At 49.3% G+C, this 23,351-nt stretch overlaps 1 protein-coding gene across 1 annotated transcript in view; it reads left to right on the plus strand.

Annotated features, from left to right (window-relative positions):
* The first annotated feature begins 17,401 nt into the window (after positions 1-17,401).
* Positions 17,402-23,351, plus strand: part of LOC147692491 (adenosine deaminase domain-containing protein 2-like) — a 539,931-nt gene continuing 533,981 nt past the window's right edge. The window contains exon 1 of the mRNA XM_086936797.1: positions 17,402-17,657. Coding sequence (XP_086792923.1) covers positions 17,402-17,657 — 256 coding nt within the window. The remainder of the gene's footprint in view (positions 17,658-23,351) is intronic.

Below are 23,351 nucleotides of genomic sequence, written 5' to 3' on the forward strand. Positions count from 1 at the left end.
CTGGAGCCTACTCTATTTGGTCCTTCCTGCATAAGGACCTAGATAGGTTACTAAGGTTAGACCCTTAGACCTATTCTCTTTATGTATGTCTTAGGACATTACTTTTTTATGTACCGGAGGCTCCCGTCTCGACGACGGGGAATGATTCAGGCATGTGAATCTATGAAAGACACTAATACTGGATAACTGCAGTTACAGGTAAGTAACGCATTTCTTGTAGTTAATAATATGGTTTGCCGCACCGATCCGCAAATGGTAGATTCAGCGGTATACCGCGGGATTACTATAACCCATAACTTGAATAGTTTAGTTGATGTAAGTATTGACCCAGTGGTCCTGAAAACTGAGTGATTTTGATAAATTCCATAACTTGCATTTATCATTAGTAGGCCGTTGCAACGTGATTAAAATTGTATTTTTACCAAAAATATTGTATTTGTTCAGGGCAATACCTCTAGAATTTGGGAAGAAGTGGTTTAGCGTGCTGGACAATATGGCTAACCGATTTATATGGGCGCATGGTAAAACAAGGCGGGCTCTACGATTTATGACTTTGCCTCTAGATAGAGGGGGTTGGGCAGTTCCAGATTTTTATTTATTTATTTTTTTAATTTTCCAAAACCTTTTTATAGAAAAAAAAGGTATGGTACATCAGTGCAATAAGTACGTCCAATACAGGTAATCACATAGGCGAAATGGCACCTTCCCGTACATGCTGATGTTCATTTGCAAAAAATAGAAACCAAGATTAGATAACAACTTTCCCCCCCTCTCCTCACATAACAAGTGTGTGCGTTGTACCAATGTGTGTCAAGACAAAAAATATCAGTTCAGGTAATAACAGTGCGACAGGTGTTACAATATGCAGGACTCGTGTTACACGGGACACTCCAGGTCAGTACAGCTGTGTTATATCTGTCTCCTCCTAGCTTGGTTGCCCCCTCTATCCAGTCCCATTCACTCCAGTGTATAAGGTGACACTTCTGGTGTAGTGAGTCCATGTAGGCCTTTCCCAATCTGCGGCAATGTGCGTGGAGTCGTAGCCTTACGAAGTTAGTGAATAGCATAGGTGTCCCCCGCTGGTGTGTCCCCAGTCTCCCCTGATCTCTCCGTTTCGTCATCTTGCTGCCTAAGAAGGTAGGATGTGAGTGACCCCCAGACGTCCTTTGGGCGCCACTTGGGTGGCAGTAACTCCGCATATGTGTGTAGCTGGTCTTGCCACGTGGTCCTAGTCAATATCCAGGACTTAAATTTGTGGGCACGTCCCCTGCCCCATCTGCATGCCACCTGGCGCTTGGCCAAGAGTAGGCTCAGCGCCAGAAACTTTTTATGTACAGTCGCAGTGTTGTGCGTGAGACCTAACAGCGCCACCAGTGGGCACGGTGTCATTTCTACCCCCAACATATCTGACAGGCCCATGAAAACCTCCGTCCAGTACTCGGCAACTTTGGGGCTGGTCCATGCCAGGTGGAAAGTCTGCTCCTTCCCTCCCTCAACGGTTGCAACAATCATTATCTCTGAGGCGGAATCTGTACAGTTTAGCGGGGGTATAGTATAAACGGTGTAAGAATTTAAAATGTACCATGCGTAGTCTAGCATTGCCCGTAATTGCATTTGTTTGTGTGCAACTTACCTCCCACTGCTCATCCGTCAGAGGCGTGTCAAGATCCCCATCCCAGTCCTGACGTGCCTGCAGTGTGGCAGTAAATGGCGCGTTTTGCACATGTTTGTAGAGTAGTGACACAACATGTCGCGGGGCTTCCTTTTGCAGGAGAGCGTGGAAGGGTACAAAAGTCTGGTTCGTTCCGGAATTTGGGGGTGATTGCACGAACGCTTAGTCGGAGCCGGGTGTACAGGAAGGTATCCATTATTGTGGGTGAATGTTCCCCAAAGAATTGATGTATCGCGCGGAACTGCCCTTGGATTTACAGTCTCCCCAAGTGCCGTAGTCGAGTCTAGTTAACATCTTGCGACAGATCTCCTCACAGGTGACCTGCAGTCGGGGGTCTTTCAGCAGTCATCCGCTGTGAATACATGAACGGGCTCCCCAGGGCGCGGGCAAGGCGTTTCCACGCCGCCGCCGTACAATCAACCGTGGATGGGTAACGTTCTCTCTCCCAAACGCACGTAAAGACATATCCTGATGCGCTCACGGGGCCCATGTGTCCGTCCTCCACCGCCAGGTGTGCCATGTAGGGTGGTGGGTGGAACCAAATAAACGGCAAAGTGGCCTTGTGCGCAGACATAATACCGCTCAAAATTGGGGACTTCGAAACCCCCTTGGTGGTATGGTAACATTAGTGTAGTGAGACTAATTCTCGCCTGCTTTCCGCCCCATATAAGCCGTGTCAATTGGGTTCTGAGTGCACGGAAAAATACTGTCACGGATTATATGGAATGTTAGTGAATAAATATAAAAGTTTTGGCAGCAACACCATCTTGATAAGAGGGATACGACCCGCCATTGAGAGTGGGAGGCGTATGCATTTGATGATGCTATCAGTGATTTTATCCAAGGCCGTCCTGTAATTGGCTCCGATCAGGGTATATCTCTGCCTAGTAATTTGAATGCCTAAGTATTTCAGTTCTTCTGTTTCCCATACAAGGGGGTAGTCTAGTTGGTGTGGCTGCGTTTTTTTCGTTTAAGGGATCACCGCATATTTGCCCCAATTAATTTGTATTCCGGCAACGCCACCAAACTTCGTGATTTCGCGCAGAATAGGATTGAGATTTTCTTGTGGTATCTTGACATAGAGCGTCATGTCATCTGCGTAGAGTGAGATGAGTAACTGTCGGGCTGGGTAAATTAGCGTTCGGTGGTTATGATGCCGTCGGAACTTTGCTGCTAATGGCTCAATAGCCAGCACAAAAAGGACGGGGGATAGTGGGCACCCCTGGCGGGTGCCCCTGTTAATGCTAAAGGGGAAAGATCTGGACCCGGTTAACAACACCACCGCCGTCGACTGACAGTACAGCAGCCGTACCCAGTCCAGAAAACTGAAGGGCATTCCCATGCACTCCAGCGTGCCTAGTAAATAGTCCCATTCTAGAGAGTCGAATGCCTTTGTGGCGTCGAGAAATATAGCGACTGCCTCGCAGTTAGGATCTATGTCTTGCAACACTGATCGAAGCGTGCGCAAGTTATGTGACGTTGCACGATTTGGGACAAACCCTGCCTGGTCCGGTAGGACGACGTTCCATCAAGAGGTTAAGGCGCATAGCGAGGACTTTTGCTAAGATTTTAGTATCGCAATTTAGCAGAGACAAAGGGCGATATGAATCACATGGCGCGGGGGTTTGCCAGGTTTAAGTAGGGAGGTTATCAGAGCTTCGCGCATAGTGTGGGGCAGGCACCCCTCTTCCAGCGCTGCATAATAAACTTCTTTCAGGATAGGAGCTAGCAATGGGGCATATGTTTTACAAAATTCAATTGGAAGACCATCCGAGCCAGGGGCACGGCCGGACTTCGTCTTCATGATGGCTTCTGTGATCTCATCTAGCTCCAGCTCTAAGTTTAGGAACTTTTGTTGAGTGTCTCCTAGCCAGGCTATTGCAGTGTCTCCCAAGTAAGCAGCCAAGTCAATCGGCAGGCCCCTGTGTGAGGAGTAAAGTGTGCTGTAATAATCCCTAAGGACACAGAGTTGGTCCGGGAGATTTCTGTACATGGTACCCTGAGCGTCCTGTAGCTCGGTGACATAGTTAGCAAAGCTAGGAGGCCTAATTGCATTCGCCAGCGCCATCCCAGGACGGTCGCCCTCCCCATAAATGAGTGCCGTGTGCGGTTTCCCACAAAACTTGCATTCTCTATCAGCGATCGTTTCTTATTCAGTCAATTTGTCCCTCAGTTGGGCTTTAGTCGCATTATCGCGTGGGTTCCGTTCAAGCGTGTGTTCTAGATCGTGTAGGTCGGACTCTAGCTTCGAAAGGTCGCCACGCAGAGATTTGAGGATCCCCCCTCCATTGGCCAGGCACCAAACCCGCTTAGTGACCTTGAAGGCCTCCCACACTGTTGTGACGCTGGAAATGGACGTCCGGTTACGATCAAAAAAGTCTTGAATGTCCTGCTCCAGTTCAGTCTTGAAGACAGTGTCACAGAGGTGAGAGGAATTGAGTCGCCAGCTCAAATATGGGGAGCAATCTACAGGGATCTGTAGTTCCATTAGGACTGTGGAGTGGTCCGAGAAAGTGCGGGCCGAATGCGTCGCTTGGGTCAGCCAGTGTCATCAGGAAGACATAATCAAGAAGCGCCCAAGTGGAGTGGAACGCCGAATAATGAGTGCCTTGTTTGAGTGTGGGGTGTTTGTATCTCCAGGCGTCTAGCAGGTACTTTCCGTCTACTATGTCGCGTAGCGTTCTCTGTGTGAATGTGTAGTATGCCGGGAGGGGGTGCGACCTGTCCGCTTGAGGATGCAAAGCTGTATTGAAGTCTCCCCCCAGAATAACGTATGTGATGCCTAACGCATGTATCTTGCCCCATAACAAGAGTAGGGGATTAGGGTTATCGGTGTTAGGGCAATAGTAACACGCGAAGAGGATATTGTGAGAATAGAGTCGCCCCCACATTATGCAGAATTTACCGTCTGTGTCGGAGTCCATTCCCTGAGGCGTAAACTCCACTCCCCGTTTGATTAAGATGGTCACTCCCCTGGAGTAAGTGGAATAAGAAGCAAAACCACGGTATGAAGTCCAGTGAGATGCAAATTGAGGGGTGCCCCCGGGTGCTAGGTGTGTCTCCTGCAGAAGGGCCACTGTTACCCCGTGCCTATCTAGGTAGCCCAATATCTGTCTGTGCTTCCTAGGGTCATTAAGGCCCCGAACATTCCACAAAGTTTCCTTGATGTTTTGAAGAGCCTGTGTGTTACCTGTCGTCTCCATGACGAGAACTTTATGCAGTCATAAGCATCTGAACTTCCCTCGGTACATAGTAATGCAGTATTTAGAACAAAATATCCCCCCACCCACACTGGCATCACCAACTTGCCGGGCATAAAATCCCCGCCCTCAACATTAACCACATTGAAATGTAGGACTACCCTCACCCAAAAGGTGGGGGGGGGGGGGGGGTCCAGGGGTTCACCCGTTAGGGAGAAAGAACCGCTAGGGGCGCTCGACCTGCCCACGCACCTCCTTACTTACACCCACTGGCGCCGTCGCTGGGTAGCTAGGTAGCCAATCGTGGGATGGAGGTGGGTGGCCGAACAGTCCATAACTCGCAGATCATACATGCCTATCCTTATACATACATCACCAGAGAAGAACAGTTCGCCACGCCGGTCAGATTTGCGGGAGTGTCCGCCAAGGTAGCCATCAGGTCCATATGTTAGTTTTGCTGGGACAATGGGGACTGCAAACTGGAGCGGTTCCGGGCCGCCTCCTCCCTGGAGGTCGCCCTCTTATGACGTTTGAGGCAGTCCCCTACCTGCTGTGGGGTTTTGAAGAAGTGTTTCCCCTGATGGTTGATTCTCAGCTTGGCAGGGTAGAGCATTGCGTAGGGGATCGCCTGGTTTTTGAGCTTCTTCTTAACTCCCGGGAACTTGCGTCTCGCCTCCTGCACCGTCGGCGTAAAGTCTGGGTAGAAGGCCAGCGTCGTGTTTTCATAATGTACTTGCCCTTTCTTGCGGGCCAAGCGGAGGACCACATCCCGGTCGCGATAATTCATTCGACCGTGAGGTGCACCGAAAAAGATTCTCTCCCAAAGAGATCTGCCACCAGCTTTTCCACAAAGTCCTCCATTCGGCCTGCATTGGTGGATTCCGCGAGGCCTAGGATGCGCACATCATTCCGCCTGGACCGGGCTTTTAAGTCCTTGTTTTTGTCCGCTATGATCTTGAGCAATTTGTCCATTTGTGAGATGTCGTCCGCTAGACGTGGCCCCATCCTCCAGATCCGAAATTCTGCTCTCCGCTTCCTTAATGCGGGTGTCGTGTTGGCCCAGTTTGGCTACCATAGTGTCCATCCTCATATTTAGCGCGTCTATTTTGGAGTCGATTGACGTAAGGCTCTGTTTCATTCCCAGCAGAAGCGTTTTCCAGTCGTCTTCTGGTGGGGTATCGGTTGAGGATTTCCCGTGGTCCGCCGATTGAGACCTGGGGTTCTTGCGGGATTCAAAAGGAATCTTGGATTGCCTGGCCTCTGTGCGCCCCATTTTGCGATGAGAGAGTAGGGGCTTTGTTGTCCGCAGTGCGTTGCGCGCGGGTCTGCAGGCCGCTGGGTACCGGGCGTCTGTCCGGGGGGGGGGGGGGGAAGCTGCTCGTTGGTGATGCCTAGAGCGGTGTGCCGGTATAGTTCCTAGTTGCCCCAGTGGGGCGAAATCCAGGCTTATGTGGCACCGCGACTCCCAGGGCGTGAGGTAGCAGCGTCTAGTGGGGAGCAAGGTTATCCGTGCAGAGGGAACAGGGGAGAGACTGAAGCCCCCACAAGGTCTCAGGCCAGTAGCATGCAATGTGCGGGCCGGTCCAGTCCAGACAGGGCGTCAGCAAGGGTCAATCCAGATTGCCGCTTTGGGGCCCGGAGTGGGGGGTGTGGGTGTGCAAAGCAGTAGAGCCAGCCAGGTAGGGTAGTGAGGAGGCAAACGCCAGCAGTAGTTATCCTTGAAGGGCGCAGGGGCAGCAAGTCCGTGACTGCATAAGGCTAGGCCTCCACTATCAGGTGCCTCTCAAGCGCGCTGCGTGCGCTGTCCATAGAGACAATATGGCGGTCACAGGCTGTTCAGCACAGTTGTACAATGTCGCCGCAGACCCCGTAATGAACTTTCAGCACATCTATGAAGCGGTAACGGCGTCTTGCCGACTCTGGCCCCCCCGGTCAGGCAACTCTCGAGTAGCTCCGTCTCCCGCCTCACGCGCTGCAGCGTTGTCGCGATTTTTAGGCTACAGGTATTCCTGTACATCTTTAGCCCGAGTCGGGCACGTAAGGGTGCTCTCTCCCCCAGCGGGCCTTCTCTTGGGTCTGATTGTGATGGGCCTTTCAGGAGGCCCCGAGGTTAACCGGCTCCTCGCGGGGACCGTAACGCGTCTCCTCCGGTATCACCGCACCAGGGATCCACGTACTCTGTCCCAGGCGGAGCGGGGCACCTCACCTAGTCTTCGCCGCGGGAGAATGCTGTGTTCGTGATCAGGAGCGAGCGTCCCCGGACTCCCAGCGCCGAGCAGCACCACTCCGCCCCCGGGCCGCTCCGCAGTTGCAGGCCTCAAATCACCGGCCTCGCTTAGTCGGCGCTCCCAGGCATTAGGATCTCTTGAAGCTGGTCGGGAGGCCGCGGCCAGACCGCGCCGCCAGTAAAATGCTCACCACGGTTAGCAGAGGGGCAAGCAAGATATCGGTGGAATCCTCTCTGCAATGCGCTGCCAGCTACGTAGGGCACGGCGAGCTAAAACCGGTCAGGATGGCATTTAAGGATAATTTACAGCTCGGTCAGGCAGGAGCCTCATTCGCGCTCTGCCATCTTGGTCTGTCTAGCGCCCCCGGGCAGTTCCAGATTTAAAATGTTATTATTGGGCTGTGGCTCTCCAATCTATGTGCAGGTTGTTGGGTGGCAGACAGGAGGACCCTGCTCTCGAAGCTAAGCCTCCTGATGTATATAGTTTATTGGTGGGGGAGGATGCAGTAAATTGTTTCTTGAAGTTTAGCGAGCCCAGCTATTACAAGAGAACTAAATTTTAAGACTATGCAGACAGCCTTTAAAATCTGGGCTGCCTTCAAGAAGGAGACAGACCGTGGGAGGTTGATTTTCTGCACCCAACTATATGGCAACCCTGCAATGCCAGAAATGGTTTCGGATTACATCATGGCAGACTGGGCTGAGCGGGCTTTTTGAAAGTTGGGGATATATTGGGCTCAGATGGTTTCTAGTTTGAGGATATCCAGGATAAATTTGGTATTGATACTAGGCATTTTTTAAATATCTCCAAATTAGGAGTCTTCTTAGTAAAAAAGTGGGCAGAGTTAACAGATTCAAAAAGGTCAAAGCTATTGATGTAATAAGAAGTAGGGATGGTTGCTCTATTAAATTAATTTACGCTGAACTAATGGCTACTAAACCGGACGATTTAGAAAAGCATGGCAAAAAATGGGAAGATAGGTTGAGTATTGATTCGGATAATTTTACCCAGTCTCTAGAACTGGGACAGACCGTTTTATGCTCTGCTGGGCTTCGGGCCCAGCCCTACAAAACAGTTTTTCCCTATATTACACTCCGGCAAAAAATTGCACAATGGGAAGGGCAGGAGGGCACTAGGTGCCCAGGTTGTAACTCTAATAATGCGGATCTTATCCATATGTTCTCCACTTGTCCCCGCCTTGATGTATTAAAATCCTCTATTACGGGTTTTCTTGAATCTACCCTGGGTTTAAAAGTTAACACCAGCTTTTTTTTTTTTTTTTTTTTTGGTGTAAGACATTTATTGTATAAAAGAAAGGTTACACTGCGTCACGCCAACAACCCGGAGGCAGGCCGCGATATCAACAGATGTCTCCCAAGAAGGAGTACCATATGAGGAGTCATAACAAGGTCAATGTCTGTCCACTCAGGGAGATGCAGGTCCTTGACCTGGGCAAGGGGTACAAAAGTATAACCAATGCAAAGTGGATAGTCTTACATTTTTGGGTGCCGTGGACTGGCAAACGAATCCCAGGCTCTCGGTCTCGCCCCGCTACTCCAGGCGAGTGTCAGGGCCGCAGCTCATGAAAAAAAGGGATGCATAGTTAAAACGTCCACGGGCACCTTTTCGCCCAACCCCCCCCGCAACAATCGGAGGGAAACACCAAACTTCGGTGCAGAGCTATTCCCAAAAACATATATCACATCTCACATACGCAGGGACACGCGCACAAGGACCAGTCAGCCATAGAGGGACGACAACAGGTGGCACTGGTAGCTGTAGGAGGACTACAAGGCAGCAGCCATGGGGGCGGGGGCAGAGGGGGGGGGAGAGGGGGGGAGGGGTCGCGGCGGGGTAAAGCAGTGGGGCGCCCGGCCGGGAAGGGGGACATCATGTCAAATCTGTCTGACACGGGGCAGGCAAGGAACCCGACAGTAGTAAAACATTCCACAGCCCTCAGGCACATCTACAAGGCATGTATCCATCCATCCTAGGAAATGCACACAGGGGCCAAGGTCTTCACCCCATGTCATCCGAAACACCCGCCCCAGGGGAGTCCACAGAGGCGTCTGAACCCGCCCGCCCTCTAGTCCACTGAAGGAAGGGTTCCCAGATGTCATTAGGCCTAGATGCGGTGGGCATCGTTTCCCAGTAATTCGTAAGTTGTGTCTGACCATATGTAACGTCACGGACCCATGCGGTGAAAGTAGGTAAGGCACCACGGCCCCAGTGTATCGCCACCTGGCGTTTGGCATAAAGTAGCAGCATCGCATGTAGCTTCCTGTCACAGGGTTCGGTGTCCTTAACGTATCCCAGGAGCCCTAGAAGCGGAGCGGGTTCATCTGACCTGTGTAATATGTGATTTATAGCCTCAAAGATGCTCGACCAGTACTCAGCTAGCTTAGGGCAGCTCCACGCCACATGGAGGAAGGACGCGTCAGCCCCACCACACCTCCAGCATGAAGCATCAGTGCGGAGGCCCATGCGATGTAGCAGTACCGGTGTGCGATAGTACCGGTGCAGGAACTTAAAATGGACCAGTCGTAGCCTATAGTTCGGGGAGAGCGCCGTGAGCTGCTTGCAGCAGTATTCCCACATGTCATCCGTCAGGGTCTCGGCCAGGTCAGCGGTCCAAACTTGTTTGGCCGTTGGCACGGTGAGCGGGGCCTGCTCCTGCATGCAATTGTACAGTCTAGAGACCAGTTTTGCGGGGGAGGGTCGTGATAGCAAGTTTTGAAGGGCATCTAGTTGCGGAGGTTCCTCGGGGAATTGAGGCCACATCTTCTTGCAGGACTCTCGGAGAGAGTGATACAGAAGCGTGTCCGAGAACGAGGTAGGCTGGCCGCCCTCACGGACACCCAACTCTCCAAACATCCCATCGGGGTAGATGTCCGCGAAAGTGGTCACTCGCCTCCCCTGGAGCGTGATGGTATCGCCCCTAGCACACAGGCAGGGTAGCATCGGATTGCTCTGCAGCGGAATAGCCGGCGCATATAGCAGGGGAAGGCCCGCCCTGTGTCGCAACTCCTTCCAGGACCAGCGGATCATCTCCACAGTGTCAACCTCCTTCGATGGGCGGGAAACCTTACCATATAACGCCACCCGAAGTGGCAACGGGGCAACCGCGGCCAATTCTACCGCCACATGCGGCTGGTAGGGGGTGGGGAAGACCCAGAAATGCAAAAATTGAGCCTGGGCGCACAGCGAGTATAGCTTTAGGTCAGGTGCTCCGAGGCCCCCCTGTCGCAACGGGAGTGTAAGCAGGGCCCAAGAAGTCCTCGCCTGCCCCCCAGCCCACACCAGAGACAAAAGTAAGGAGCGGACGCGTGCATGGAAGTTTGCAGTCATGGGCAGCGGAAGATTGACGAACAGATATAAGAATTTCGGGAGGACCACCATTTTCGCCAGGGCAATCCTCGCAACCAGGGACAGGGGAAGCTTGTTCCAGACCTCCACCCTCCGCTCCAGCCAGTCAACTGCTCTGCCGAAGTTAAGGGACCACAATTCCTGCGTGTTACGACTGATCCAGACCCCTAAGTATTTGACCGCGTCAGTCTCCCAACGCAGGGGGTAGTCCGAGGGAGGTTGAACTGTCTCGTCAGTTAGAGGGAATGCAACCGACTTGGACCAATTGATAGACACGCCCGCCAGACCCTCGAAACGTACAAATTCCCGGAGCAGTGGATTCAGATTTTCTGTAGGGTTGTTGACATACAGAGTGACGTCGTCTGCATAGAGAGAGATCAGCAGACTGCGGGAGCTGAAGCCAATCCCTCTCGCCGTGTGGTGTTGGCGTATCCTGGCCGCCAGTGGCTCCATTGCAATAGCAAAGAGGAGGGGCGACAAAGGGCACCCCTGCCTAGTCCCTCTGGAGATGGAAAAGGGCTCGGACACCAAACCATTCACTCATACCCGAGCTCTGGGCTTGTCATACAGCAGTTTGATGAGAGTGAGGAAGTTACGACTGAAGCCCATCCTGCCCAAGACACGAAACAGGTACGGCCACTCTAAAGAATCAAACGCCTTGGTCGCGTCCAAGAACACAACCGCGGCCTGAACGGAAGGGTGGAGATAGTGTAGGATGGAGAAAAGTGTTCTGAGGTTGTGCGAGGTGGCACGGCCAGGGATGAACCCTGATTGGTCCGGGAGAGCGATGATGGGTAGCATCGGTTGTAATTTGTCTGCAATGATTTTGGCAAAAATTTTAGCGTCCACATTAATGAGAGAGAGGGGACGATAGGAGTCAAGGTATAATTCGTCTTTGTCGGGTTTTAATAGGGTGACAATTAACGCCTCGTGCATGGAATCTGGGAGGGAATTCAGCTCCAGTGCCTCAACGAATACTGAGTGCAGTTTCGGGGCCAGTTCTTCAGCATATGTCTTGTAAAACATTGTGGTCAGGCCATCAGGGCCAGGAGCTTTGTTAGCTGGCATGCTCTTGATAACCTGAGCTATATCTTGGACCGAGACTTGCAGGTCCATGTACTGCCTATGGTTGTCATTGAACCAGACAAGGGCGATAGGAAGCATAAAAGTCGGCGAAAGCCTGCAGTACAGCCTCTTGGCCCGTGACCAGGGACCCCTCACTAGTATGGATAGTGTGTATATAGTGTGTCTGTGCCTGGGGAGCAATCAATCTGGCTAGTGTCCTGCTCGGTCTATCACATTCCCCATATCTGCGGGCCTCTGCTCGTTTCCCCAGGAACTTCACCTCCCTCTGCGCCTCCTCGTTGAAGTCCAGCAGTTTGGTCTTAAGGCTGCCTGCTAGTGCCAGCGTAGGGTCACGGCAGAATGCCAGGTCCAGGTCTTTAAGTTCACATTCTAGCCGGGCTAGAGTCCGACATATGGTATGTAGTACCCCTGCCTGCCGAGCAATACATTGGCCCCGTATTACCGCTTTAAAGGCGTCCCACACTATGGCCTCAGAGGAGGCCGAACCCTCGTTTTCGGCGAAGTATTTGACAATGTCTTCTCTGATCTCTTCAGTGAACACTTGATCCGTAAGGGCGTGAGTTGGCAGTCGCCATGAAAATGCCCTAGGGGCAACATTGGGTGTACGCAGCTCTAGCATGCAGGGGGCGTGGTCCGAAAGTGACCTAGCTTGAATATCTACCTCTCCCACCCATGTAGCTACCTCAGGAGATAGCAGCCAAAAGTCCAGGCGGGACCAGGCATCATGGTGACATGTGATACAGGTCCCCATTCTCTCCCCAGGGTAACGAAGTCTCCACACATCAGTCAGTCTTCCCTCCTCAAGCACATCAAGCAACGCCTGTCTCGCTTTAGCATGCGTAGGTCTACTCGCGCCCCTCCTGTCCAAATCGTCGTCCAGCACCACATTAAAATCCCCCCCCATCACAATCAGGTTACAATCTAGCAATACAATTTGCGCCCAGACATTGCGAAAAAAATCAGGATCGTCCACATTTGGGCCGTATATAGCAGCCAGAACCAGCGGCCTACCCTGCAATGACCCATGCACAAGTACATAACGACCCTCCTTATCCAGTACACAATTGTGTTCCCTCCAGTCCAACCCTTTTCGTAATAGGACGGCAACCCCCGTGCATAGTTAGAGTATATAGCAGAATATATATGCGACCACCTGTGATGTTTTAACCTGGGCGATGGGGTCGAGTTTATGTGCGTTTCCTGCAAAAAACAAACGTCCACATTGTGTCTGGTCAACACATTATGCATCAACTTGGCTTTTTTATAGTCCCCAAGGCCCCGAATGTTCCAAGTCCACAATTTAACTCCCCCCATTCCTGCTGCGTATCCAGGTTGACCAGGCCTCCGCCCCGTCCCCCCCCATCATACAATCAAGACCAGTACGTCGCCCGCCCCTACACAGCATAGAAGTGAGAAAATATACCGCATTGCACCTTTCCAGCACCGTTAACAAAACTCTCAACAGCCCCCCCATCCCCCACCCACGCCAACCCCCCAATCAGGTTGCGCTGAAATCCCATTCGTGCTACGAATCGCACTTAAGTGAACTGAGAACAAAAACCACAGGAGATACCCCATGGGGGCGAGGTGCTCCTCGCTGACACCCCTGAGTGCACAGGGTGGCTGCACACTAAGGATATCTGCAACACCCGAGGGGTGCCCGGCCACGCGGACCAAACAGTAATGGCTAAGTGGTCTTACAAAGTCGCCACAGACCTGGGACACAGTCAACAACCAAAGCTTTCCCAGCGTGAGCAGGCCAGCCCCGACATTACCAGCAGTGTCCTCCATTTTGCGTCACATGAGAGTCGACCAATTCAGCAAGCGCAAGCTGAATCGGAAAGGGGCAGCACAGACCCCATGATCCCAAAACCCTCAATCGTTGTCGCTCATTCGGGCGGCGTCCTCCTCCAACCTCGGCGATTTGCGTCTGGTGTCGGGGGTACAGATGTGTTTGGCAAACTTCAATGCCGATTTGGCGTCAGTGAAAAAGTGAGCAGAATGTTCATGAAAGATTTTCAATTTGGCCGGGTACAACAAGGAGTATTGGACTCCGGCTTGCATCAGGAGTTTCTTCGCAGGCATAAACTCTTTCCTGGCCGCCTGGACGAGGGGAGTGAAATCAGGGTAGAACGAGATATGATTCCCCTTATGGATAATTTAGCCTTTTTCACGGGCCATCTGCAGGATGCGATCTCTGTCCTGAAAATTGAGTAGCTTGGCCAGTATAGGGCGAGGAGTGGTGCCTGGTGGTGGTTTCTTGCCCAGTGTCCTGTGCGCCCTCTCCACTGTGAATACCTGGGACAGGTCCGGGTCAAACAGCTCGTGTAAAAGGTCAGTGACAAAGACCTCCATCTTCCCGGTGTTATCCGTCTCCGGAATGCCAGTGATTCTGATGTTGGATCTCCTGGAGCGCGCTTCTAAGTCATCCGCCTTGGCACGCATGGATTCCAGTTCGCGCTCAATGTTAGTGATGTGTTGTTTAGCTTGCTGCTGGAACTCGGTACATTCGGTATGTCTGTTCTCCAGACAGTCTAGCCTCGTCTCATGGACATCCACTTTGGACTTGACCGCCTCTAGCTGCGTGGCCATTGCGTCCAGCTTAGCGTCGATACTTTTCAAGCTAGATCTGACCTCCAGCATTAAGGCGCCGAAATCTATCTCAGCTGCAGGGCTTTTGGGAGGGGATGACGCGGCTCCCGTGTCCACTGTTTGTTGCTTGGCCTTCTGCTTCTGGTCAAACGTTAGTTTGGGCTGCCTCGCATCCTTCGTGCCCCCCATCTCGGACACGCGTGGGACGGGGTGTTCAGGGCGTGGTGTGGCGCACTTACCAGTGCGCCGTATCGGCTACCCAGCAGGTCCGGCAGGCACTGCCCGTGTTGTCGCAAGAGGGAACGGGGGGGCTAACAGCCCCGTTTCGCGGCAGGTCAACCAGCGCCCCACGGCAGTCCTTTCAAGCCCTCACGCGATCCTCAAGGAAGGGGCAGAGTGTGGGACTGGCCCTGGCAGGATCGGGCTGAGTCTTCCAGCTTTTTGCGGCGCCCGGGACCGGAGCACTCACTAACAGGATTCAATCGCCTCTCTCCCTCCAAACGGCGATTTGCAGGGGCTCTGGGGTATGCCAAGCAAGGGGCGCGCACAAGGTAGATGTTTGCTGCGCCTCGGGTCTGCAGCCTCTCACCCAGCGACCCGGCCGCACCACAATATGGCGGCGACGCGCGTTCACCCCAGCCCCGGCCGTCCCTAGAGCCGTTACCTCAGTCCGATGGTCTCTCCGCCCCCGGCCGCCGTCCACAAATGTCTCACTGCAGCGGCCACCGGCGGCACCCGGCCCCGCGCCGAGGGTGTCAGAGTAGGCGTCCCTCCGCCGATCGGCGATGGCCCAGAAATCCCCGGGGTCCGGTGAGAGGACACCGCCGCCTCGGGCTCCACAGCAGCAGGTGGGCTACAGCGTACGGGCCGGCGCAACCCGCGGCCGCCAGATCTCGTCGTTCAGCACACTTCGAGCGTTGAGGATTCAGTCGATCGCGCTCCCGGACTGCAGCAGTTCTTTCATCCGTCAACCGGTCCCCTCAGGTGCGTGGGGAAGGATAGTGAAGGATTTATTGGTGTGCAGCCGGCGGAGCTCGCTCACAGAGCGGCCATCTCGCTGCTCGGTTAGCCACGCCCCCCCCAGTTAACACCAGCTTTAATGCTTCTTGGGGTTGATAAGTCAGGGACAAATTGTGTCCTACCAGTTTCTCTTCCTGGCTTTGGCAGCATTATGGATTTGTGTAGCTGCTGGATGGCTTGATCAAGCTGCCCCAACATTTCAGCTATGGCTTGCTCTGCTCCTCACAGTATTTAATCTTGAGAGGGGAATATATGAAAGGAAAGGCAAGAGAGCAAAATCGCTCAGTAGACTAATATGGGCCCTTATTTTCACCTGGAAGGAAGCGATGTCGCATACTAGCCCATGTATTAAAATGATGGGTAGCTTATAGATGGGTAACTATTTTTCGACAAATTTGTTTACTCGGATTGTCTTATCCATTGGTTATATGTTGGTAATTCTGTTCTTCTTTTTCTTAGTTTCCAGCATTTGTTTCCCCCCTCATACCAAAGAAACTTTTTTGGATAAAGGTTTATTCTTGCACAAATTTCCTAAAATGCAATGCTGTTTCGCAAATTTGGTTAGATTATTCTTCATTTCTAACTGTAATTGACATATGCTGTGCTGTATACTGTAAAATCAATAAAAATATATTATTTTAAATAAAATTAAAATAGTCGTCCCTTACCACTTCTAGTGGTATAATGTTTGACATGCTCTCAGTAGATTGTACACTGAATATCTTATGCCGTCTACATTATTGTGGATTTCTTATCTACAAATGTATGTAGATTTCATTGTATTTCTGGAATTAATACCAGTAGGTCTGCAATGGAAATTGACATCTCTGTACCTATTTGTTAATAATAACTTTCTTAAAATTAATCTTCCCAAAACTAAAATCGTGGCTTTAGCTTGTGACAAAATGCGCGTGTTTAGTCTACCGATAAGGTCAGAATTTAAACTGTAGAGTATTATGTCAATATGCGTCTGTGCTTAATCTGTAAACCTTTAAATGCTGGTGCCTAAATATTTGCTCGGGAGTATGCAGCCAGACCCATCGCATGTCTTGTGTGCTGAATACCAGTGCTGCTTAGTCTTGATTCAGTGTGGCTTGTCATTCGGTAATATACACTTCCTGTCACTGTATCTCATTATTTCAGTTTTTTTCATCCTTGCTTTTTTCTTTGTTTCTTTGTCACTGTTTTCTGTGTTTCTCCTCCTCCTTTCCACCAGTGCTATTAAACTTGAAAACTGTAAGACTTAGTATTTAACTGTACTTCTAAATGTCAAAACAATGATAGTAAGCATTTGAGTGAAATGTCTTATTTATTGTAAAGCAGAACCTAGAGTCCATGTCTATCTACTGAGAGCAGTGTTTGGACACACTTTAGGTTTTGAAGGCAGGAATGAGCTCACCAAGAAAATTTGGAGACTCTAGACCTTTCATTGCTCCCGATAGTATAAATGACGCCTAAGAGAGAGCAAAGGGTGTGGTCCTTTCCCACACCATTTTCCTTTGATGCGCTGTTAAAGATTGTTCACACCCTAAAACATAATTTTCTTTTCCAAGATTGAAGAGCCACAGACCTTCCATAGAGAAATGAGGTTACAAGCAATGGAAGACATTTTGCCTAAATGTTTTCTAAAAGTGTAAAGACTTTGGACTTGGAGAGTGTTTGGTGAGAAAGTTGCTGGCTAGGGACAAGTCTGTGGCACCATTCGCTATGTTATCAGGCCACTAAACTCTAGCCTAAGCCTTGGGTTTAGTGAGTAGCACCCGGACTGTGGTGTGGTCCAAACCCTGTGTTGGTTTCAGTGGCTAAGTTCATGGTTATCATCAAATTGTAGAGAGAGTTCTGTTAGATGAGCAAGCCTTGTAGAAGTTGAAAGTCTTAGTTGGGATAAAGCTTTAGGACCAGTATGGGCCTTGTATGCAACGTATAGGAGACAATCCCAGTCCTGCATGCCTCTCTGCATTCTTGCTGCTCGTAACAGCAGGCTATATTTTCAGTTACATGATCACATTTTACATATTTACACTGGAAGTTAAGTTCATTGATTTTTTTTGCCTAAAAATGTTTGCTGCAAATAATGCAAACCTAGTGCCTCTAACTTTGATTATAATGCTAGTGGTTTTGTATCTCAAACTTCTTTCATAATAAAAACAATGAGTGGTGTATTAGCCGCTATTAAACTATGCTGTAATGAGTTTGTGATTTCAGAAAATACATTGTCTGTTTTTTCATGCAGTGGGATGGTGTTGGAGCAGAATCCCAGGACTTCACGTAGTGGGCTGCGTATGGCAGCGTCCATGAGACCACCTTGGCAGACCAGTGACTCTTCGGAGCTAAGAGCGCCCTTGCAGTTGCCCTTTGAACACTCCCAGGAGAAACCAGGTCCAGAGCCTTTAGATTTGTCCCCAGAGATGCTTTTAGGTCCTGATTTCAAAATGGAAGATCTTTCAACTCACTTAAAGAGCGACTGCCAGCTAGAAGGTGCTTGTGGCGGTGGTGAGTAGCCAAAGTGATATTGAGATCATCGAAACTAATAAAAAGCCAGCTGTACCCAAATGATGAGCCGTTTACTTAGCAAGGATTCTTGATTTTACAAGGGACTCATTTTAACTAATGTGTGAGCGAGCCGTCCAGAAAAGAGTATGTGTGCAAGTTTAGTCTGTCATCCCACTTTACCTGCTTCCTAAATGCTGAAACTTGTCTGGCTAGAAACTACTCTGCAAAAAGAGCTGGAGCTTTAAATTTTAAAGATCCTTCATATGCTAATCAGCCGAAACACATTAGTAAAGACCTGAAACTCCAAGCACACAAGAAGTGATTGAGAGCTCCTCCAGTGAAAGCTGTTAGAGGCCACTGTTCACCGATACAGTCTTTGACACCAGGTCTTTACTACAAGTCATATTTCCAGAATTTAAAGAACCGATTTAGATTACTAGAATTAGGGTTAGGTAATGCAGTACTATACTACTCTAATGTATTTTTTGTTCAATGTATTAGGAGAATAAGAATCACTAAACAGTTTGTAATTTCTTGGCCAGAAAGGAGGCTAGCATTATGCATAATCCTTTTGCTTGCTACTTCTGAGCAGAAAACACTTCTAGAATCTCTGAATAGACCTTTAAACACCAAACATTTGAAGTAGTACTTCAAAGTCAGTTATCCTTCTGTCCACCATTTTCTTCGTCTTTTGTTTGCTGCTTCTGAGCAGATAAGTATTCTTTTTAATGTGTATATTTATAATGAATGAATAGTGTTTATAAGCAAAGGTCAATTTTTTGGACCTGTGTTAAGAGTATGATTGTGAGCTCATAAAAAAAGTCTTTCAAATTGTTTGTGGAATTTTAGATAATTTGAAGAGAGGATTGGGTGTACCTATAGATCATAGAATAGAGAATTATATTAATATGCATTTGCATATTGTGGGAGATGAGTAAGGATTTATACTGTAATGAAAAGCTTTTGGTAGAGCACTTTTTTTCACCCAATAAAAACCATTAGCGGTCGTGCTTACCATTTTGTGTAATGTGCAGCTTACGGGTTTGAGATGTGGCGAGCATGAGGCAGTCCGATGAGTTTGGTGGCCATCTTAGTTTTGAGGATTCGTGCATGCTAATGACGCATGTCCAAAGGGCTTTGCAAATTAAAATCAAGGAAAAGGAAGTTTTTGGTACCAAAACAGGTGCGTGTAGGTAGTGCAAAAAGGAGAATAATAGTATTGTAAATAAAACTATTGTCAATGTACAATACAAACAAATCTGAGGCGCCGTTTTGGATTGGACGCCAGACGCAATGTTCGCATTTTATGTCTAGAGATCATTGGCACATTTTATAGTCTCAAGAATGGTTGCTACGCAACGCGTTTTGCCGTTGAAGCAAGGGAGAGTGTTTCTGGTGATCAGATCAGCTGGTTCGTAGTTGAGGGCCAGAAGGAAGATATTTAGTTGAAAGTGCATTATTATTTTATTTTTTTTGAAAACCTTTATTCAAAAAAGGAGATACATGCACAGGCCCACAACCATCATGGGCGGCCGCAAAGACAATCAATGAAAACAGGAGAAACTGGAGCCAATCAGTAAACAGGATATATCAAAGTACACCAGATGTGGTTGTGGGGCTCGCAACAGGATATGAGGTTTTCATTTTTAAATTTTAGAAAAAGAGTAGGGGGCTGCAACAACAAGGACATCACACCTTACAGGATAGAAGCACAAAGGAGACGATTGGGACTTACCCCAATTACAGTCGGAGATAGGCTATGACTAAAGCAAATATGCAGTCTGGGCAGCCACGGCGATAATACTGGACAATAAACCACAGTACAATAAACCACATTTCTAAGAATCACCCCAGAGAGCCTACCCCCCAAGAACAGAAAAACAGAGGCTTGTCAGGAAGCTGAAAAAGAAAAAAAAGGTGCAAGACCAAGAGACGGCCAACCTTACTAACGAGGAAAGAACCCTCCCAAAGCAGGAAAAGAGCGATAGGGACCATAGAACAAAACAAACTAAAATAACAAACCCCCCCCCGCACCCTGCACCCCTGTAATGGCTACGGCCTAACCCACTAACAGCGTGCCTGTCGCCCCGGAACTGCCCCACAGAAGGGAAAATATAAGAAGAAGTGGAGGAGGAGAAGAACATACAGGCCCCCGGACACCTGGTACCCCCCGCCGGCGGTGACCCCCCCCCCTAGCACAATCATCATCAAGCAAAGCAAAACAGTCAGCATTATCACGGGGAGGACAGTCACCAGGAACCCCCCCCCCCCTATCCTACCCCCGGCCCGGTGAGGTATTCGGTGCAGTCCCGGCAAAAGTAAACGGAGCAACCCCAGGGAAATAGAAGTCAACCCTGCAAGCCTCACGAGGAGATTCATCGCCAAAGTCAGAACAGTTGCAAACAAAGGGAGCGTCTCAGATGGTCCAAAGCAGTGGCAAGGAGCAAGAAAACCTCAAAGTCCAAGTCAACCCTGACCAGAGCGAATCCGTTCCGGAGCACATCCCGACCAAGCCACATCCGACCAGAGGCAGTCAAAGCGTCCATGGCAGACCAAGGCAGTGAAGGTGAGGCAAAGTCCGGTCACAAAAGGGCGGCATCCGTTATGCAAACGGGCCAGAACAAAGGAAAATGGCGATCCCCTTCGACGGGACCCTGAGACTCGGCAAGGAAGAACATGACATCCAGTGACGATACACCATCGGCTAGGAGGCTTAGAGGGAAGACCATGTGCTGTAGCAGATGAAGGAAAAGTGAGGCCGACTCTCAAAGGAGCAAAGTCGGGCTGCCGCTCGGGCTCCTGAAGACGGTAGGTCAAATCGTTCGACTGGACCGCAGACTTCTGTGCAGGCGCTGCAGTGTCCGTGGCCGGTCGCGAGCAGACATCATCCAGTTTCGCCGCCAGGGAGACACATGCGCCGGTGAATTGCGAGCGGAGCGCCCCAATCGCCGCCATTACGGATCTCAAGGAATGTGCGCCATCCATCCAGCCCCGAACTGGCACACTCGGCACAAACACCGGCCGTGGGTGCAGCCCGTCAGCCCCCGGACCGGGGAACGAGGGTCAGGCACACAACCCACAGCCACGGTGCAGGAGGATCGCAGCACGTCACAGTGTCTCTTCTCCGGCACCATCCATCAGCGAGGACAAGAGTCACAAGCGGAAAGAATTATTCAAACCTGGAAGACCGGCCACAATCGCGGTCCCACAGCCGATGTTGATCAGGTCCCTCCGGGTGTTTCAAAAATAGAGGTCCCGGCGGCAGCCCGGGAGTAGGCCAAGAATGGGACACGACATAACTTCGTCGCTGAATAAGGTAGGAAAACCGAGAAAGCACCGTTGGCATCAGGCAACCTTAATACATCCAGGCACAGGGCGTGGGTAGAGGATAAACGACAGGATAGACGAGCCGCCGGCGGAGGTCGGCGGAGCCGGGAGCTTATGCGGCCATCTTGGTTCGCGGCGTAGCTCCTCCCCTCTGAAAGTGCATTATTAACATACTGGTTGTTAGGCTGTTTCATAGTGTTTACCTATTTGGGGACTATGGTTGTTATGAATGGTCGTCGTGCTTGCCTGTTTGGAGACAAATGTCATGTCTGAGTAAGGAACAAGTAGCGAAAGTCAGGAGAATTACAAAAATGTGGTCTGAGAATCTGTAACATCAGTTATGAGTGACAGGAAAAGGAGTCATGGTGATGAGGATGAGTATTTCTCTTTATCTGAAGGAGAGGAAAGAGCTTATAGAAGTCCTTGAGGAAAATATTTCAATAAAAGAAAACATTTGGGAAGTAAAACTAAATGTAAAGGAGTTCAAAGCGACTTGCAGACAGTTGGTGTCCTTTGTTACACTTTGGCTGGGCAGGAAAACCCTGCAGAATGATTTGGAAATTGTTGACTAACATACAAGGATGATCTAGATGAGTTTGGAAATAGTGTGAATAGCAGGAACAAAGGTGATAAGTCTGTGGTGAATCCATTAAGACAAAAATTATTTGATGTTAAAGACATTAGACATCCTCACGGACCTGACTGGTGGTCTATGTGATGTAGCTGAGAATGTTAGGTACTGAATAAGGAGCCCCTTGCAAAAAGGGATTAGAAACGTTCTGAGAGCTGAATGCTCACGCCCAGTTATTGGGGATAAAGATTCAATTACTCCAAATATGGACCCGGAGTTACTAACCTGTTTAAATTAGGAAGGGGTCCTAGTAAAGGTGTAAGGAGATCGCTTAAGCAATGTGAGGACAAAACTGCTAGATACACTAGGACCCCTTGCAAGAATGTTTGACATGATTGAGGAGGCATATCTGAAAGAAACCAACTTTGACCTTAATTTACTGAGAGGTTTATTTATTTAATTATTTATTTATTTCAAAGGTTTTATATAGCGCTGCTGGACCCAAGAGTATCAGAGTGCTTTACAAGGAAGGTAAACATAATAAGATAACATTAACAATGTGCAGAAAATTCACAAGGGATATAGTATTGGTTGGTGCCAATGGGCATTGTTTCTTGGTTGATGCAAATGCAGGGTTGATTAGAGAGACGGAAGACAGTCCTGTTACCCATAACCCAAAATTGGGAGAGCTTGCTCTTAAAGAGCATAGTGAGGATGCTAAAAACTTGCTATTTGGTGAAGGAATGGTTCAGGAATGTCTAAAATCTTGGGGAAAGCCTTACATACCTTTCCGGCCCTAGACAAAGTACAATTTTCTATGCATAAAGTATCTGTCGGTGCCAGTAAGTTTTATGGCAAGGCTGGGAGGAGAGGGCAACCTCTGGCCGTAATTACTAGAAGTCCCAAGGAGCTAATAGGGGATACTATAGAGAATCACAAAGTAATTATGGATTTTACCCTCAGCGAGTAAGTGTGTCCAGAACTAGAGCCTCAAGAGGTCCAGGACAACTCCTTCAACAGGAACAGGTGAGTAAGAGTATGAGGACTTCTACTGGTTTTATCCACAAAAAAGTGGATGGAAAATTGATGTTCCATATAAAGGAATGGAAAAAACTCACTAGCAATCCTTGGATGCTGGGAACGGTTTCAGGCTACCAACCCGAGTTCAATGCAGATCCTCCACAATTGCAGGGACCAAGAAAAGTTTGTTTCAACAAAGTATTGGAGGCAGTGGTGTTGAAGTAAATAAGAAAGAAGGTGGAAAAAGGTGCAATTGTAGAAATATTCGACATCAGGTTGGATTTGTAAGCACACTGTTTCTGGTGGAGAAAAAGGACAAAAGTCTGTCTGTGATAAATTTGAGAGATCTAAATTATGTGACATAAAGTCATTGCAAGATGGAGGGATTTCATCTTTTGAGAGATGTTACGAGTATCAGATTGGTTGGCAAATATGGATCTGAAATGCAACTTTATTAAGATCCTAGATGGAATTAGTGAGGGGCTTCTTGGAGTTTTTTGGTTTTCTAATCTGGAAAATTTAGTTTTAGTACAGTCTCAGTTTGGAATATTTAGGATTTTTGGTGGACATAATGGAAGGGCAATTGCTATTACCAGGGAAAGACAATCAAAAAAATAAGATTGTAAATAGAATCAGTGCTGGATAAATAAGAAGTAAAGCTGAAGGATTTAGACAGGATGATGGGTCTTTTGTCATCTTTAATTCAAGAAGTGTTCCCCGGTCCTCTACATTGCAGGGCTTTGCAGCGTTTGAAGACCTCTAGTCTTGCAGAAGGT

Source organism: Lissotriton vulgaris, chromosome 9 (genome assembly GCF_964263255.1).
Source record: "Lissotriton vulgaris chromosome 9, aLisVul1.2, whole genome shotgun sequence".
NCBI lineage: Eukaryota > Metazoa > Chordata > Amphibia > Caudata > Salamandridae > Lissotriton > Lissotriton vulgaris.